Source organism: Lynx canadensis, chromosome A3 (assembly GCF_007474595.2).
Source record: "Lynx canadensis isolate LIC74 chromosome A3, mLynCan4.pri.v2, whole genome shotgun sequence".
Taxonomy (NCBI): domain Eukaryota; kingdom Metazoa; phylum Chordata; class Mammalia; order Carnivora; family Felidae; genus Lynx; species Lynx canadensis.
In genome coordinates this window covers 73,146,274-73,164,850 of record NC_044305.1, presented here as the reverse complement: position 1 = coordinate 73,164,850, position 18,577 = coordinate 73,146,274, and the positions used below count along the sequence as shown (strand labels likewise).

The 18,577-nt window shown below is 35.8% G+C and overlaps 1 protein-coding gene across 3 annotated transcripts in view; it reads left to right on the top strand.

Annotated features, from left to right (window-relative positions):
* RTN4 (reticulon 4) overlaps positions 1-18,577 on the top strand; it is a 74,027-nt gene that overhangs the window by 15,854 nt on the left and 39,596 nt on the right. Inside the window, exons 2-3 of one of the 3 annotated variants that reach the window (XM_030310594.1) lie at positions 7,497-7,553; positions 8,225-10,615. The exons of 1 other annotated variant lie outside the window; for it this stretch is intronic. In XM_030310594.1, the coding sequence (XP_030166454.1) occupies positions 7,497-7,553; positions 8,225-10,615 (2,448 nt within the window). The remainder of the gene's footprint in view (positions 1-7,496; positions 7,554-8,224; positions 10,616-18,577) is intronic. One more of the 3 variants, XM_030310595.1, reaches the window with a different exon arrangement.

Sequence of the window (18,577 nt, the reverse complement as noted above, 5' to 3'; positions counted from 1 at the left end):
GTCAAAGAAAACACTTAATTAGCAAATCCTGAATCATTGCCTCAAGGGCAAATACAGGGTTAGATTCCTGTGAACCTCTAGTCACAGTATTGTTACCTGATGAATATATCTTTGTTTCATGTGTGTTTCTATTTAAAGACATGTTACTTAATATATAGTGTTGATTTATCAACATTAAACTCAAGGCCAACAGAACTATAACTTATGCCTGAATGAAGCTCATATAACACACGTGTTTTCTCTGTAAGGTACATCATGGCCTTCTTGTGGTTAAGAATACTAGCTAGCACTTAAGCACTATTCTTAGTGGCCATTTTAAACCACAAAAATTTAGTGTATGACACTAAATAAACTGCAGAAAGCACACATATTTGTAATATGAGAGCTGAAACAGGAAGGCATACGGTTACCTTGTTTGACGTTACCTGGGAACGTGTTTTAGATGACTGGAATGTTGTGCTGCTCTGCACATGACCACTGCTAAGTATTGATCTGGGGAATATCAGTTTAGTACACAAGCTGACAAATAGCAGTCAGTGAATAATGATTGTATGTAATTCTAGGTTGGTAGATGTGTCATCATATAAAGATATTATCTTCCGTATTCCATTGTTTCCAGTGGCAGCTGAGGTCATTCTTATTGCTGTTTCTTTGCCTATTTCCTTTGTTTTTAAGATTTTCTATATCTTTAGTTTTCAACAGTTTGATCTCTACAATGTATTTCTTTCTGGTTTATTCTACCCAGGGTTCACTGAGCCTTTTGGATCTGTGGATTTGGTATTTTCCATCACAGTTGTCAAATTTTAGGCCATTTATATCTTTCCCTTTGTTCCTCCCTCCCTCCCTTCCTCTGCTTCAGTCACTTTTGCCTTCTTTAGGGACTCCAATTACATATACTTTAACTGCTTGATTGTCTTGCAGGTCACTGAGACTCCTCCTTTCTTTTTTTTCCATGCTGTGCTTCAGTTGGGATAGTTCTGTTGATCTTTCTTTAAGCTTATTGACCTTTTCTTCTCCACTGCCCAGTCTGCTTTAAGTCCATCTAGTGGGTTTTTCTTTCACTTAATATAATTTTCAATCCTGGGATTTTCATTTGGTTCTCTCTTCTATATTTCTCTTCCAGGAGTCTCTCTCCATTCACTTGTTATGTCCATCTTTTACTGTATCTATGTAGGAATATTTTAATAGCTATTGTAATTTTCATTTTAGTGCTTATGAATACAATGTTTACATTATTTCTTTGTTTATATTGGCTGTTTCTCTTACTTATGCTCATATTTTCTTTTCATGTCCAATAATATTTTATTCTACACTGGTTGCCATGGATTTGGTGTTAGTGTTGTTCTGGAAGTCAGTTTGCTGGCAAATCATCTTGACCTTTTCAAACTTTGAGTTTAAAGTTAGGGTTTAGAGCAGGGCTTGGCTTTTTTTTTTTTTTTTTTTTTAAGGGTAAAGCAGTAAATATTTTAAGCTTGTGCATCATGTAGGTTCTTTCCTAAATACTTAAGTTTGCCCTTGTAATGCCAAAGTAGCCATAGAGGATACATCACACAAATGGACATGGCTGTCTTCCAATATAACTTTGGCCCACGAGCCATAGTTTGCTAACTCGTGGTCTAAGTCTAGACCAAGTAACCTTTAGTTTAGGGTTAAAGTAATCTTCCTCTTAAGATGTGCCTTTCCTCAGGTCACATTTTTATACTTGGGGTGTTCAGCAAGATCTCTCCACTCTGGCTTATCAAAAACTTTCGATCGTGTCTTCCAGTACAGAGTCTGACCTCCAGAATATACGTTTAGTTCACAACTCTTTCATAGATTCTCTGCTTGGCCTTGGTAGGTCTTGTGCTGTATATGTGTTTCATAGTTCAACCAGAGATTTAAAAGGAATCTCTATCCAGATTTCTGGAGCTCCTTTTCTGTGAAGTTTTCCTTTGTATGTTACCTTGCCCCACAAATTCCAGACAGCTTAGCTGTTAACTCAACTTGGCCGGAGTGTTAGTATTCTTGGGCTCCTTTTCCATGTGCTGTAGACAGAGTGCCTTCAAGTAGAAAGCCAGGGCATCATCTGGCATGCTTTCCTCTTCTCAGGAATTATACCCTTCATGTTCATGTGCTTCATGTTATCCAGTGTCTCATGACAGTTGCTTCATATATTTTGCCCAGTTTTATAGTTGTTTATATGAGACAAGTTAGTCTGATATAATTATTCTCCTAGCAAAAGTTTTTTTCTGTGACTTTCAAATGAAGTTTATTTCCTGTGCTTTATAAATTACTTATGATTTTTATTGACTGACCAGTTATACTTTTGGCTGAAAAACTGGTTTTGAAATGAACATGTCAAAGAAAATATTTAGTATAAGAGTATGTGAACATTGGTGAGATCGTGATAGCATATTTTGAATTGACCAGTAATAAATTCAAAACTGACATACCACTTTTACTTTTTAATATTCAAAAAGTTTTTAAATTAAAAAATTTTTATTTTAGAGAGAGAGTGTGAGTGGCAGAGAGGGGCAGAGGGAGAGAGAATCATAAGTAGGCCCCATACTCAGCACAGAGCCATTGGGCTCCATCCCATGACCCTGGGATCATGACTTGAGCTGAAAATCAAGAGTTGGACGCTCAACCAACTGAACCACCCAGGCACCCACCTTTTACTTTTTAAAAAAGTGACTTAAAAAATAAATCTCTTTCGTGAACTTTAATTTTGAAACTGATCCTTGTGTGATGGAAATAATTAGTATTCAAAGCATATAGCCCTGAAGCTTTAGTCTAAATTTACACTCTAGATTTAAGCTTGGGTAAGGAAATGAATCTAGCATCAGGGCTAACAAAGAGGAATAGCTCATTTGGAAAAAGTTTTATGAATGGTATTCATCTTTCATACTGTCGTAAGTATAGTGATTCTGTTCTTTTTACTGAGGGTAATAAGGAAATAAATGTATATCTGTTTGTAGTCACAGTTTAATTATAATTTTCTAGCTTTGTCATTAACTAGCTATGTGACTGAATAAGTTACTTCATTCTCTGAGCTTAGATAACTGGAAATGTTATAGAAAATGAACAGAAATAAGGATAAGTTTTAAAAAGAAAGTAAAGCTGAATATGGTAAATTTGTGTTTTAGTGGATGTCAGCATTCAGATATGCAGGAGGTGGAGGCGTGGGTTTGGTTGGAAAGAATTATTTATGTTTGATTAACATAGATGGCATGTGAGAAATTGTTGAAATAAGTTTAGACAGTTAAGTGAGGACCGTAAGGTACAGGACCTTATCTGAGAGTTTCAGGTATAATTCAGCAGATAACTGGGAGCTTTTAAATGTTTTGAGCAAGAGAATAAATAGAACTGTCCTGTTAGAAATATTAATTTGATGGCAGAGTAGAGAGACTTAATAGAAAAGTTCTGGCTTCCCTTTTGTGTATTATTTAGTGAAAACTTGTTTTTGTTCATTTAAATATGCCACTGTGTTTTTACTTAGTGTATGTATAATTAAGTCCTTAGTGTTATTTTTTCTGTTTCTTCAAAATAGCACAAATAAAGTTGATGAATAAAGTTTCAATTTCATCCAACAGTTAGAATTTGACATAGTCATAGACAAAGATCATAGAAAGAGGGGGACTTGTTTACCGTTTTTGTAAGACCAGTAATATAAGTATGTACATAACATGTCTCAGTAATTCAGAATATTATACTTTTAATACAGTGTCCCATATTATAAAGCAGTTTATTCACTTGTGAAAGTTAGGGTCTTTTATAGAAAAAGGAAGACTAGGGGCGCCTGGGTGGCGCAGTCGGTTAAGCGTCCGACTTCAGCCAGGTCACGATCTCGCGGTCCGTGAGTTCCAGCCCCGCGTCGGGCTCTGGGCTGATGGCTCAGAGCCTGGAGCCTGTTTCCGATTCTGTGTCTCCCTCTCTCTCTGCCCCTCCCCCGTTCATGCTCTGTCTCTCTCTGTCCCAAAAATAAATAAACGTTGAAAAAAAAATTTTTAAAAAAGAAAAAGGAAGACTAACCTAAAATTAGTAATTTTTTCAAAGGAAGAAAGTAATTAGTAGGCATTTTAGTCTTAAAAATTTGGTAGCTTATGATATGTAAGTGTTGTCAATCAAAATTTTTCTTTAACATCCTTAATTTAGTTTATAAAAATTTTTAAACTTAAGTCCAGGAAGAAAGTACTGCAGGGTAGTTAAAGAAAAGAGCATGGACCTGTATACTCTGGATTCAGGTCTCAGATCCATCATTTTTCAGTTTTGTAACTCTGGGGAAGTTATCTAAACTCTTAGGCCTGTTTTCTCATCTCTGAAATGAGGATAACAGTAGTACCTACTTCATAGGGTGGTTTTGAGTATTGAAAGAGCATCTGAAAAAAATGCCTGGCTGGCATTACTGTCTCTCTAAATGTTAATTGTATTGTGAAGTAGAAGAAAATAACCAAATATTTCAGATAACTATAGGGTATTTCCTGGATGACAATTTATCATATTTCAGGAGATCAAACTTGAGGGGCTGATTATGAAAGAAGACTTCACACCAGTTGCACTTATATTATAAACTCATCCCTCCAAAGATAAAGCACATAACTTAAGAGTTAGACATGTTTGCATACTGGCTTTCTGGCCTCCTAGCCCTGAGACTTAGGGCAAGCTGTTTCTTATTGTTCTCCTCTTCCTCCTGCACAACATTTTGAGGGAGGTACTATTATTCTTATTTTACCAATGAGGAAAGGAGGCACAGAGGGGATAAGTAATAACTTTTCTCAGGGTCGCACAGTTTTAAGTGATGAATCTGGGATTTGAACCCAGGCAGTTTGATCCCATGATCCATGATTGCTTCAGGAGAAGTCAGAACAACTGTCCTTCTTCTTGAGGGCCAAATGATAGTGATCTTTTCTGAAATTTTTTTTTTTTTGCTAACTGCTTTTAGAAATGCAGTATTTGTTTCATGATTAATTTTGGATTGAATCTCAATGTACAGTTTTTCTTTTTTTCAAAATTTAGTGAATATTTGAAATACCAGTTTATAAACTTTCTCAATTGGTCAAGAGCCAGGAATATAGTTTTTACTATAAGAGAGGTTCTGGTATTAGATAGGAATAAGGATACATTTAAAAAATACTTTAAGTTTTTGGCACAAAATTTTAGTTGTAGTTTGTTTTCCCTCTAATTTTAACAGTAATCAGTAACATGTTTTGAATTCACTTTCCAAGAAGACTGACCTGCATTTGTGGCTTTCAGTTATATTAACTCAGTGAAGAAGACTGCCATTTTGTTAAGGATTTGCTACCTTTTATTTAGATGTAGTAGCTATGTAATTATTTGGTTTTGCTCTTTGATCCCCAAGTCTCAGTTTTATACAAGATTATAATTCATTATTTTAGCTGAAAGGAATTTTCAAATTCCTTTATTTTACAAATGAGAAACTATGTAACAAATAAGATCACATAGCAGGTCATCTTTAAGAAAGGTGCACACAGGGGCGCCTGGGTGGCTCAGTTGGTTGAGCTTCCGACTTTGGCTCAGGTCACGATCTCACTGCTTGTGGGGTTGAGCCCCACTTTGGGCTCTGTGCTGACAGCTCAGAAACTGGAGCCTGCTTTGGGTTCTGTGTTTCCCTCGCTCTTTGCCTCTCCCCCATTCGTGCTCTCTCTCAAAAATAAATAAACATAAAGAAAAAAAGTGTCTATATGTGTATGTTTTATAAAATCTCATAAGGTGGTATGTCTTACTGGTTTGGATGAGTTGCCCATCTAACCTATTGTTCTAGGTTATAGGAGACTTTTTAAAAAACACGTATAATGAATTTTCCCTTCGTCACCCTATCTAAGAATCCTTTAGATATGACGTCATGTCCAGTATGGATTTATCTAAAATTTATATGGCATTGTGAATTTAACTCTCTTATTCTTCAAGGGGAATATCCTTAGAAGGTATGTCCACGTTAATGATAGTCACATCTCTGTTTCGTTGTTGATCAGCCTTGCCTAGTTTGTCCTTCCAGATACAAATATCCAAATTTTTTAGGTTCTCTCCACTAAAGGAATACCTTCCTGCCATTCTTCAGGCTGTCTCAAATTGTTTTTTGCTAGAGGCCTTTCTCTAGTATAAACCACAGAAGACCTTTAGCTCAAGATCTCCCAGCTGCAGGTATAAAGTGATGCTGTGTAAGCTTAATATACCAATAGGTACTGCATTAGTCGTCTCAGGCTGCCACATCAGAGTACCACAGACTGTGTGGCTTAAACAACAGAAATTAATTCCTCACAGCTCTGGAGGTTGGAAAGTCTAAGATCAAGATATGGGCAATGTAGGTTTCATTCTGAGGCCTCTTTTCTTGGCTTATAGGTGGCTGTCATCTCACTGTGTGCTCACATGGCTTCTTTATGTTGCTTAGAGAAGAAGAGGAGGAAGGGGGAAGTGGAGGAGCTGTTGTCACACAGGCATGAACAAGCTCTGGTGTCTCTTATAAGGGCACTAACCGTATCAGCCATGGCCCCACCCTCATGACCTCATGTAATCCTAATGACCTCTCTGCATGGCCGCATTTCCAAATGCTATCACACTGGAGGTTAAGGCTTCAACATATGAACTTTGGGGAGGAGGACACAAAAAAAATTAAGTCCGTAACATATAGCATATAGTGGCTAAGAAAATGAGCTCTGGAGTTGCATTGCCCTGAGTCTTACTTAGTTATAGATGGAGTGAGTTACTCCTCTGTCAGTCAGTTGTGTTTTTTGTTTCATTTTGTTTTTTTTATCTGTTAAATGGGGGATCTTAACCCCACTTATAACAAAGAGTTATAAGGAGTAAAATGAATTCCTGCATGCAAAGAACTTGGTATAACAAGTATCCCTCAGTGTTAATTTTAAACAAAACAAGACTGATGATAATAATTATCTTCCTAATGATAATTAGTATTTTCTTTGCAATTTGGACAGTGGCGCATAGGACTAATATCCTCAAGGAATAGTGCACAGTGACTATTAGAATGTTTTCTTTAAATTAGGTAGACAACCTGGAATATAAGAAAATAAGCATGATTCTCTGAAAGTGTTCTTCTGAACTGAACATATGCCAATAAAAAAGGATTAAGCAAAAGTAATTATTAATTTTACTCATGCATCTTTTTAATTTTAGGCTTGACTAGGGCAAATAAGTTACCTATCTGAAAATGTGAATAAAAGCTTTGGATGTCATGTTAACTGAGAATAATATCTTAAGGTTACTTTGGTTTATGAAATTCTTTAACATAAACATGTTATTGCCTCTTGAAAAACGATAGGTTCTGTGGATATGATTTAATCATCTTTATAATATAAATATATAATGATAATTTAATCCAAATTAATGGTACTACTTTTTCCTTTCCATCTTGGCTTTTTCTTTATAAAAGTTTTGTGTTAACTTATTACAAACTGAACCCTTGCTTGCTCCTCTTATCTTTAGTCTCCTTCAAACTCTGTCTTTATTTCTGCTGAGGTTATATTCTATTTGTTTTTCAGATGAGACACTTTTTGCTCTTCCTGCTGCATCTGAGCCTGTGATACACTCCTCTGCAGGCAAGTTCTTTCTGCTAGCCTTTTATCTTCTGTGTATTCTAACTTTGACTCTTTAGTTTTATTAACTCTGTACAGAGTGGATTCAGTTACTAAAATTTAGCATGGTTCCAAGAATGTTTGTCTATTGAAAAAGTTGAAATTTGCATTTTATATGCTATGTCCAAGAGACAAATGGGCAGAACATGATTAATAATTGGTTATATGTAAGGAATTCTTGGACCCTTGATTTACATTTGTATATTGATTAGTCCTTTTCTCCAAATACAGTTTACTTGCTTATGGCTGAAAGGCTTTCATAGAAATGAATGCCACTCTATCACATTTAATTATTCAGTGCCTTTTCTATACTGCCACACCCTCTTCTCAATTCTCTTGTCCTCTTCTAGTTAGAAGTAGCTTTTCTCAATTGATTATACTTGAGGTTTTTTTCTTAGACTTGATTTATGTCTTTTCATAGCATGCAATTGCCTCTGTAGCCATGCACGTTTTGACAATAGCTTTAATTCTTTCCGTAATGATTCAAGACTACTTGATTATTATTTATTGTTATTTACATTTAAGTTTAGTTAACAGTAACTCTTTACTAATAGTATTTTGAATCTGTCATAAAACTTGCATTAACTCTGAGAACGCTGGCATTCTCTAACTTTCCTTTCTGTCCATGGTCACAGAAAAAATTATGGACTTGAAGGAGCAGCCAGGTAACACTGTTTCCACTGGTCAAGAGGATTTTCCATCTGTCCTGCTTGAAACTGCTGCTTCTCTTCCTTCTCTGTCTCCCCTCTCAGCTGCTTCTTTTAAAGAACATGAATATCTTGGTAATTTATCAGCAGTATTACCCACTGAAGGAACGCTTCAAGAAACATCAGCAGAAGCTTCTAAAGAGTTCACAGAGAAGGCAAAAAATCCATTTATAGACAGAGATTTAACAGAGTTTTCACAATTGGAATACTCAGAAATGAGAGTATCATTCGGTGGCTCTCCAAAAGCAGAGTCTGCCATAATAGCAAATCCTAGGGAAGAGAATAAGGATGAAAAAGAGGATTTAGTTAGTGATAATATCCTTCGAAATCAACAAGAGTTACCTGTAGCCCTTACTGAATCAGTTAAAGAAGAGGACAAAGTTATGCTTCCAGAAAAAACAAAGGATAGTTTTAACGAAAAGGGAATTGCAGCAGAAGCTCCTATGAGGGAAGAATACGCAGACTTCAAGCCATTTGAACGAGTATGGGACGTGAGAGATACAAGCAAGCAAGATAGTGATGTGTTGGCTGCTGAAGTTAATATAGAGAGCAAGTTGGAGAGTAAAGTGGATAAGAAATGTTTTGCTGATAGCCCTGAACCAACAAATCATGAAAAAGATAGTGAAAGCAGTAATGATGATATTTCTTTTCCCAGTACACCAGAAGCTGTAAAAGATGGTTCAGGAGCATATATCACATGTGCTCCCTTTAACCCGACAGCAGCTGAAAACCTTTCAACAAACATTTTTCCTTTGTTGGCAGATCATACTTCAGAAAATAAGACAGATGAAAAAAAGATAGAAGAAAAAAAGGCCCAAATTGTAACAGAGAAGAATGTTAGTACCGAAGCATCAAATCCTTTCCTTGTAGCAACACAGGATTCTGAGACCGATTATGTCACAACAGATAATTTGTCAAAGGTGACTGAGGAAGCAGTGGCAAACATGGCTGAAGGTCTAACCCCAGATTTAGTACAGGAAGCATGTGAAAGTGAATTGAATGAAGCTACAGGCACGAAGATCGCTTTTGAAACAAAAATGGACTTGGTTCAAACATCAGAAGCTATGCAGGAGTCCCTCTACCCTGTGGCACAGCTTTGCCCATCCTTTGAAGAATCTGAAGCTACTCCGTCACCAGTTTTGCCTGATATTGTTATGGAAGCACCATTAAATTCTGTAGTTCCTAGTGCTGGTGCTTCTGCAGTGCAGCCCACTTCTTCACAATTAGAAGCTCCTTCTTTAGTTAATTACGAAAGCATAAAACCTGAGCTTGAAAATCCCCCACCGTATGAAGAGGCCATGAATGTATCACTAAAAAATGTATCAGGAATAAAGGAAGAAATTAAAGAGCCTGAAAGTATTAAGGTAGCTGTTCAAGAAACAGAAGCTCCTTATATATCTATTGCATGTGATTTAATTAAAGAAACGAAGCTCCCTACTGAACCAACTTCAGATTTCTCTGATTACTCAGAAATAGCAAAAGTTGCACAGCCAGTGCCTGATCATTCTGAGTTAGTTGAAGATTCCTCACCTGATTCTGAACCAGTTGACTTATTTAGTGATGATTCAATACCTGAAGTTCCACAAAAACAGGATGAAGCTGTGATACTTGTGAGAGAAAATCTGATTGAGACTTCATCCCAGTCAGTGATAGAACCTGAACATAAGGAAAAACTCAGTGCTTCACTACCACCTGAGGGGGGAAAGCCCTATTTGGAATCTTTTCAGCCCAGTTTAGACACTACAGAAGATACCTTCTTACCCAATGAAGTTTCAACACTGACCCAAAAGGAGAAAATTCCTTTGCAGATGAAGGAGCTCAGTGCTGCAGTTTATTCAGATGATGGCTTATTTATTGCTAAGGAAGCAAAAATAAGAGAGAGTGAAACATTCTCAGATTCATCTCCAATTGAGATTATAGATGAGTTCCCTACATTTGTCAGTTCTAAAACTGATTCTCCTCCTAAATTAACCACTGACCTAGAAGTATCCCACAAAAGTGAGATTGCTAATGTCCAGGATGAAGCTGGGTCATTACCTTGCTCAGAGTTACCCCATGACCTTTCTTTCAAGAATGTACAACCTAAAGATGAAGATAAAGTCCATGTCCCAGATGAACTCTCCAAAGATAGGTCTGATATTTTGAAGGTGCCCTTACTGCCTCCAGATGTTTCTGCTTTGGCCACTCAAACCGAAATAGGCAGTATAGTGAAACCCAAAGTTCTTGTGAAAGAAGCTGAGAAAAAAACCCCTTCTGATACAGAACAAGAGAACAGATCACCATCTGCTTTATTTTCAGCAGAGCTGAGTAAAACTTCAGGTAATCAGTCCATACATTGTTTTGTACTTTCTTGCTAGCTTTTGACTTACGGAATATTCCACTACATTTTGTGTGGTATATTACATTCTTAGTATCTAATATATCACACTGATAAGAATTCTTTACTACTGTTTCAGAAGTTCAGTGTTTTTTTTTTTTGTTTGTTTGTTTTTTTTGCACTCACTGTTCATCCTTGCTCATAACTTTTTCCACACAATTATTTATTTCTCCTTTTTATATTGCACCATGGAACTAGAAAATTTTATTAGAATTGGCTTCATGTCTTTCTTTTCTTTTCCTTCAGTATTTCCTCATAGCATGGAGATTGGGAGATACTAAAAATATTTCCAGATGCATTTACTGTTGTTTTCCTAGAAATTACTTGATTTTAAATTTTTATGAAGGAACATTTCTGTAACAAGTCTCCAATATTTCAATATACTGGTGTATTTTCCAGTAATAGGTATAAAGTCACGCATATTGAGTATTTTGTTGAAAAGTGTAAATTGAGGTATGCTGTTATGAATTCTTCTGAAAAGTAGGGATTGTCATTTTTTTTCTTTTGATGCTATATTCTTACACACTTGTTTTGTGTAAAGTGATTTGCACCTGTGTTTTTTATTTAGCATTCTAATTTAGTTGTGTTTTCTATCAAAATGTGTAGTGATTACTTCCTATTTCTTGAGTATATTTATATGTTGGAGATGGGCAGTACTAGTGGCAGAGAGACGAGGTTAGAGATTGTTGCTATAATTTAAGAAAGAGGAGATGATAAATATTAAGGCAGTGGGATGAGCATGGAGACATAGGACCTGATGTTTGATTGGATATGGACATGAAGGATAAGGGGAGAAGTTAGAGATGACTCCAGGAACCCTGGGTTCCATGTGTTTTCAAGTACACATATGGCGGTATGAGAAACTGAGTTAGAGAACATGAGAGAATAAAGTGGGTTTAAGGAGAGAAGATGAAAAATTCAGCTTTGAATATTTTGCTATTAAAGTGCCTATGAGATATCCAAGAAGTGATGGATGTTGTACATATAAAGCTTTTGCGAGACCTTGGCTATATGTGTTTGTTTATCATGGGCTCAGAGATAGTAATTAAAACCACAGATACTGACTAGGGAGAGCCAAGAAAAAGAGAAGCTTTAAAGGTGGAAGGATTGGACAGCATTATCAAATGCAATAGAGCTTGGTTAAGATAAGGATTGAGAACTTGTTGAAAGGTAGGGAAGGTGTTGGCATGACAATGGCGGGTAGAGTAAATGGGCAGGGCTAGGGGTGCTGAGGGAATGACACTTGAGCAAATGGATGCTGAATGCTAATTTTTGAGAAATTTGAGATCATGGAGAAAGTGATAGCATGAATGAGGTAGAGGATAGACTTGAGGAAGAACCTTTTTGTTTTTTTAAAGATGGGAATGAAAGTCTAAAGGTGGTAGTAGAAAGTCAGGAGGGGATGGGGTAGGATGAGATCCAGAATTCAGGTGGAGGAATTGGCATATAGAAGAGGAACAGTTTGGGAAGATATTGTAGTGAATGGAAGGGAAACTGTGGGTGTTGATACTGCTCGTTTTGTGGCTGGAAGTTGAGGGAGTGTATGGTGGTTTATGTTTATTTAAAGCAGTATGTTAGGTCATTTGCTGAGAATGAACTAGAACATGCTTGGGTGGAGGAGGTCTGACTAGGAAGAGAGAGGCATTGTATTAAGAGTCCAGTCAGGGTTAGAGGTTGAGTCCATACAAGTCTGTATGGTAGAGTGACTTTTCTCTAACTTTGCCCAACATCCTGGGTATAGGTTCAGGGAGGGCAAATGCTTATATTGATTCAAGCTTCTGTTTTGCTAGATGGTCCAGTGGAAGGAGAGTGAATCAAAGGAATTGAGGATTAATAAATAGTAAGAGTAGTTTGATGTGATGGACTGTGGCATCTAAGTTGAATATAAAGAAGAGAGCAGAGGGAGTTGATAGGTGTTTTTCCTGAACCATTTGACAGTAAGTTATATACATTGTTTTATCCTTAAGTTCTTCAAAAAGGGCATGTTCTTATATAACCTCAGTACAGCTATTAACTTCATAAATTTACATTGAGAAAGTACTTTTTCTTTTTTTTTTTTTTTTAATTTTTTTTTTTTCAACATTTATTTATTTTTGGGACAGAGAGAGACAGAGCATGAACGGGGGAGGGGCAGAGAGAGAGGGAGACACAGAATCGGAAACAGGCTCCAGGCTCTGAGCCATCAGCCCAGAGCCCGACGCGGGGCTGGAACTCACGGACCGCGAGATCGTGACCTGGCTGAAGTCGGACGCTTAACCGACTGCGCCACCCAGGCGCCCCGAGAAAGTACTTTTTCTAATCTATCTGTATTCCAGTGTGTCTGTGACCTAATGTGTCCTGTATAAGTGTCATCTACTACAAGATCCAGTCTAGGGCCAAATTTTGCTTTTAGTTGTCATGTTGCTTTTGGCTGCTTTTGTCTGTTACATTTCCAGTGTTTATCCCTTACATTAACATTTTTTAAGTGTAGGCTCTTCCCCATCTCCATTCTTTTTTTTTTTTAACGTTTATTTATTATTGAGAGACAGAGAGAGACAGGGCATGAGCAGAGGAGGGGCAGAGAGAGAGGGAGACAGAATCTGAAGCAGGCTCTAGGCTGCATAGAGCTCTCTGGCAGCACAGAACTTGACGCGGGGCTCGAACTCACAGTGAGATCATGACCTGAGCCGAAGTCGACGCTCAACTGACTGAGCCACCCCGGCGCCCCCCCCCCCCCCCCCCAATCTCCCTTTTTAATAGAATGTTCTTATTTTACATTTGTCTGCTGTTTGTCAGAGATTCGATTGGGGTTTTGGATTCATGGCCAAAATGAAGATGTGTAGTACCCCTTTCCCTTCTCATGGTATCATATCTGAAGGTACCCACTATTCATTAAGTCCCTCATTGATGAGGTTAATTTCTATCATCTGGTTAAGGTGGCCCTCATTTCCTTACTGTATAATTGCTTTCTTCTTCCCTTGGAACTAATAAGCAGTCTGAGGGGTGACATTTCAAGACTACAGATACCCTGCTCCCCATCAAAATTCCCTCCTAGATTTAGTGTCACTGTTTACCATTAAGGTTGCAAAATGATAATTTTTCAATTCCAACACTACCTTCACATTTATCAGTCATTCCATGGCATTCTGCTACTGTTAGCATTCTGCTTTTCTGTGATTTGATTAGTTAGTTAATTACCAATATGGATTTATAAGTTTCTCTTTTCCCCCTAATGGTTTATAATTCATTACTGAATTATAATTCATTAATTGTTTTGTTTATAAATTGTCGCAGATTTAGAAGGGCCCTGTTCAGGTTGGCCCAAGGATGTGCAGCTATCCTTCTTTTTGGGATGGAGAGAGAAGCTCTTCTGACTTTCTAGCCTAACAAAATATAGGCTCATCTATGTCTGTTCTACCGCAGCCCTGAAATCAATCATTTCTTGAAGGATCCCTGATTCTTTTTAGTTGAGAGTCTATTTCCAGAAGATTGTTTCTTTCTTCTCTCCTTTCATATTTGTATGTTCCTTCTGTAGTGAGAACCCTGGCAGCTAACACATTTACTCATTTACTTGATCGTTTAATATTTCTAAGATAGTTTTAGAATGTTTTCTAATATCGTTATAGTAAACACAATAAAATAATTCAAAGTTATTTTGCAAATCTACACCCCAATCCTGCCCAAGATTGAATGTATATAGTCAAGTACAAGTTACTTGGATTAGTTACCCCTCCTTTCTCCCCCTTCCTTCTCTCTTCCCCAGCCTTCAGTGTGGTTATAATTCTCATTTGAAATATAGTTAGATCAATTTGTTTCAGTTTTCTTTCAGTTTTAAGTTTTCTTTCTATTTAGGAGGTTTTTAACTTGAGAATTTTCAAAGACTGAGAAAAGCTGAATTTTTGTCATTTTATCTGGAAAAGGGAGCTGCCATTTATGGGAAATCTTCTAAACATCAAGCACTTTGACATAGTCTCTATGATGAGAAAGAAGGAACCATTTTATGAATGACAGCACCACTGTGTGGGACTTAGTCTTATTTCTCGAAGTTACATAGCAAATTATATAGTAAGCACAATACTTTTGAACCTCTGTATTCCAGACATTGGGCTATAACTTTCTTAAGTAATCTTAACTTAATTCCAAAAGGAAGATCATTCCACAAGGAAAATCTTTTTCCCAACAGGTGAATAACGGATTCCAACCTAGAAGGGATTTCTCCCCTTCTCAGTCGTTTTCCATTTTGGAATGAGCATTTGTTATGCTAAATTTTGAAGCAATTGAGGTGCTGTGCTTTTATTACATACATGTTGTGTTGTAACCAATGTTAAGACAGGTTTTAAAAGTCAAGAAAGTTAGGTTACCATGTACATTTTTCTCACATGATTTTCCATATGTAGGGATATCAAAATGAAGGTAACAGTTTTGCTTCCATGTAGAGACTGAATAACCCTCTTGTGAACAGCTGCCATCTTTATTGTTGGTAGGCTATTGGTAAGGAAAGGTGCTAATGTCTCTCATCCAAACCACTGACATCTTCGCTTCAAAGACATTGATTGTTTACTATGTTTGTTGGTTTGTTGGTTTGCCAATGATGCACAGAGTATTTTTAGTTCATAATTAGAGTGTAGATTGTTTTGCTGACCTGCTAGAACTTCCGGTGAGTGAAGTGTAAACCACCAACAACGTGATTGTTTTTTCATTTTATTTAAAGTATGTGATATCTACGTAGTATTGCCATAATAAAGTATTGCCATAATAAAGGACTCATTTAAAAGGGGCCCTTTTATCTAGGTAAAGAATTAAAAATTATCGTTTGCAGATTTATATATGCTTCTTAAATGTGTTCATGAATAAGAGCTTTCTTTAGATAGTGTTTATAACTTAACATTTTTATTAGTAACTTAGGAATTTATAGCCTTTGCAATTTCTCAGTAAAGTTTTACAGATAATAAGGTTTGGTATTTTGGTTTAAATATATTTTTAGTAAGCATATTTAGGATACTTTGATAATTATTAGTTGGACTTTGATTCTGACACTGAGCAGTTAATCTGATAAAAGTAAGAAATTTAGGGGCACCAGGGTGGCTCAGTTTGTTAAGCGTCTGACTTCCAGTGACTCAGGTCGTGATCTCACAGTTTGTGGGCTCAAGCCCCGCATAGGGCTCTGTGCTGACAGCTCAGGGCCTGGAGCCTGCTTTGGATTCTGTGTCTCCCTCTCTCTCTGCCCCTCCCCTGCTTGCAGTCTGCTTCTCTCTCAAAAATAAATAAACATTAAAAAAAATTTTTTTAAGAAGTAAGAAATTTAAGTACCCTGAAAAATTAACACACTTAATCTAACAAATTGAGTAGAATACCTTTAGCTGGGAATCTGTTAGTAAATATAGCTAAATTAGAAATGCGCTGTTGCTAATAAAAGAATCAATTATATTTACTTCAACAAATGTGACTTAAACAAATATCAAATTAATGAGGATTTATTTAGTGCTCACTATGAGCCCAGTACAGATTGAAAATAATTATGAAATATGTACTATAAAAGTTAGGTGACAGTAGTGTGGTTGAAGGACTTCATTTTGGGCATCTTAACAGACCTGAGTTCTAATCCTGGCTTTATTATGGATTATAGCTGTATGACCTTAAGCAAATGTTTTAATCTGTTTGAGCTTAGTAGTTAGAATTTGTCTGAAGGACCTGCTATCAGTAAAGTCAGATCAATGATACATGAAACATTCTGTAGTAATGCATGCTCATTGTACAAATTTGAGAAGTAGAGAAAACTATTGAGATGAAAAAAATTTGTAATCATATTGCCCAGATATAGTAATTGTTAGTATTTTAGAATATATTCTTCTTGTCTATTTTCAATGCATATAGATACTTTATGAATGGAGTAAAAAAAATGTGTTTTAACAAACAGGGATCATAGTCTACACATTGTTTATAGCTTTAAAAAATCAGCAGTATCTTATATAATGCTGACATTTCCATGTCCTTATTCTGCTGCTGCATGATTTTTTAATGCTTACATTTCATTAGTATTGTATATAATTTAACTAGTTTGCTATTGTTGGATTCTTAGGTGGTTTCCAACTTTTTAACCTATAAATAAGGCTGCTGTTAACCTATATTTAAATATTTTACATATCTGAATTACTATTTTTCATAAATTACTAGAAATAAACCCTAGGTAAATGGGTATGAACATTTTTAAGAGTTTTGACAAAACTTGGCTGTCAGAAAAATGGTACTAATTTTTCCCCCCCAAAAGAGTAAGAAAACATCCATTTCTCCATTACCACCTACAGTTGATACTATTTATTTATTTTTGGATAGGTAATACTTCCATATTATACAAAATTCAAAGAGCCCGATGACACTAAGTCTTCTTCCTGTCTCAACAAGCTACTTTGTACTCCTTCAGAGTCCTGTGCTAGGACTTACTTCTTAGATATCCTTCCAGACATTCTGAATTTGGCATTTAAAAAAAGAAAAACCTTTACCAGTTTAATAGGTTGAAGTGGTATCTTGAAGTTTTGATCTTTGATTGTTAGTAAAAGTAAACATGTTTCATGTGTTTATTGGCTATTTTTATGTCTTTTGTGAATTGCCTGTTCATACCCTTTGCCCATTTTTAAATTTAGATGTTCATCTTTTTTCTGATTTTATGAGAGCTCTTTGTACAATGGATGCAAACTCCTGTTATGTTACAGTTTTCCAAACAATTTTTATTTTATTTTATATTTTAGTGGACATTTTCAGTTTTCACAGAGGAAAATTATGTATGTATGTATGTATGTATGTATGGTTTTATTTTTATACTTGATTCTTACCTATTTAAAATTTATTTTGAATACTGCTCAGAGATCCCTTTATCCCACATGTGTTCTTGGTGGTGGAGTTGTTTTCTATTGCTGTTATATTCTGATCTCTAGTTCCCTATTGTCAGGCAGAAAGAGCCAGAAAATTAAGAACATAGTTTTTGTTGGATTGCATGCCTAGAAAATTAGACAGTCTACTACTGTACTATGGGTGTTGGTGCCATCTAGTGTTGTATATAGAAAGTGAGGTCTATGGAATGTTCTGTAATTGACCATATGGAATAAATTCAGATGATCAGAGAAATTTAGTGAGTTGTGGATATTTGGTTTACATTAACAAATGACTTTATAAAAGGATTTTGACACATTGTGTTGAATCAGACAATGCTTGAATCATGTTATTTTAAACATTATGGAATGACCTTTAAGATTCCCCTAAACCTGTTTACTTTAGTGAAAACTGAAAAGTTTTAAAACATCTGTCCAGAGCCTAGTGACTATTAATTTTTTAATTCCAAATTTAGAGATGCTTTGGATCTTTTGGAATTTGTATATTTATTTTAGATTATAATACATGAAGCCAGCATTTATTTAGTTCTGAGTAGTGTCACTTTAAATTTCTTTCTCTGTGGACTTTCATATTCATTTTTAGCAAATTACATGAAATTGTAGACTTTCAAATGCTCTTTTTTTTTCCCATTTGAAGTTGTATTGTCATTCATTTTTCTAGACTAAAGTATTTTGCCATGTCTTAAGATTCAATTTAGTAGTTAATGTTGAAGTGCTATAATTTAGTCCATAGAGGGCATTATGTTACTGCATATGGTATTAAGCAACATTGGTTAATACCTTTCAGTAATGGGACATATGTTTAGTTTCATATTTTTGTATAGCTCAGAATAATTAAATTTTTAAATAAGTTTGAAACTCCTGTGTAACCATAATTGTTTCTTTATTAAAAAAAAAAGAATCTTGTTCTCTGTTTACAGAAAGTAGAAATACTTATTTTAGCTATTAAGAATGGTATACTAGCAATCCCCAACTTAGTAACACTTTAAATCTAAATGACTACCTCTTTTTCATTTATTTCCCTTGATTTCTAAATAT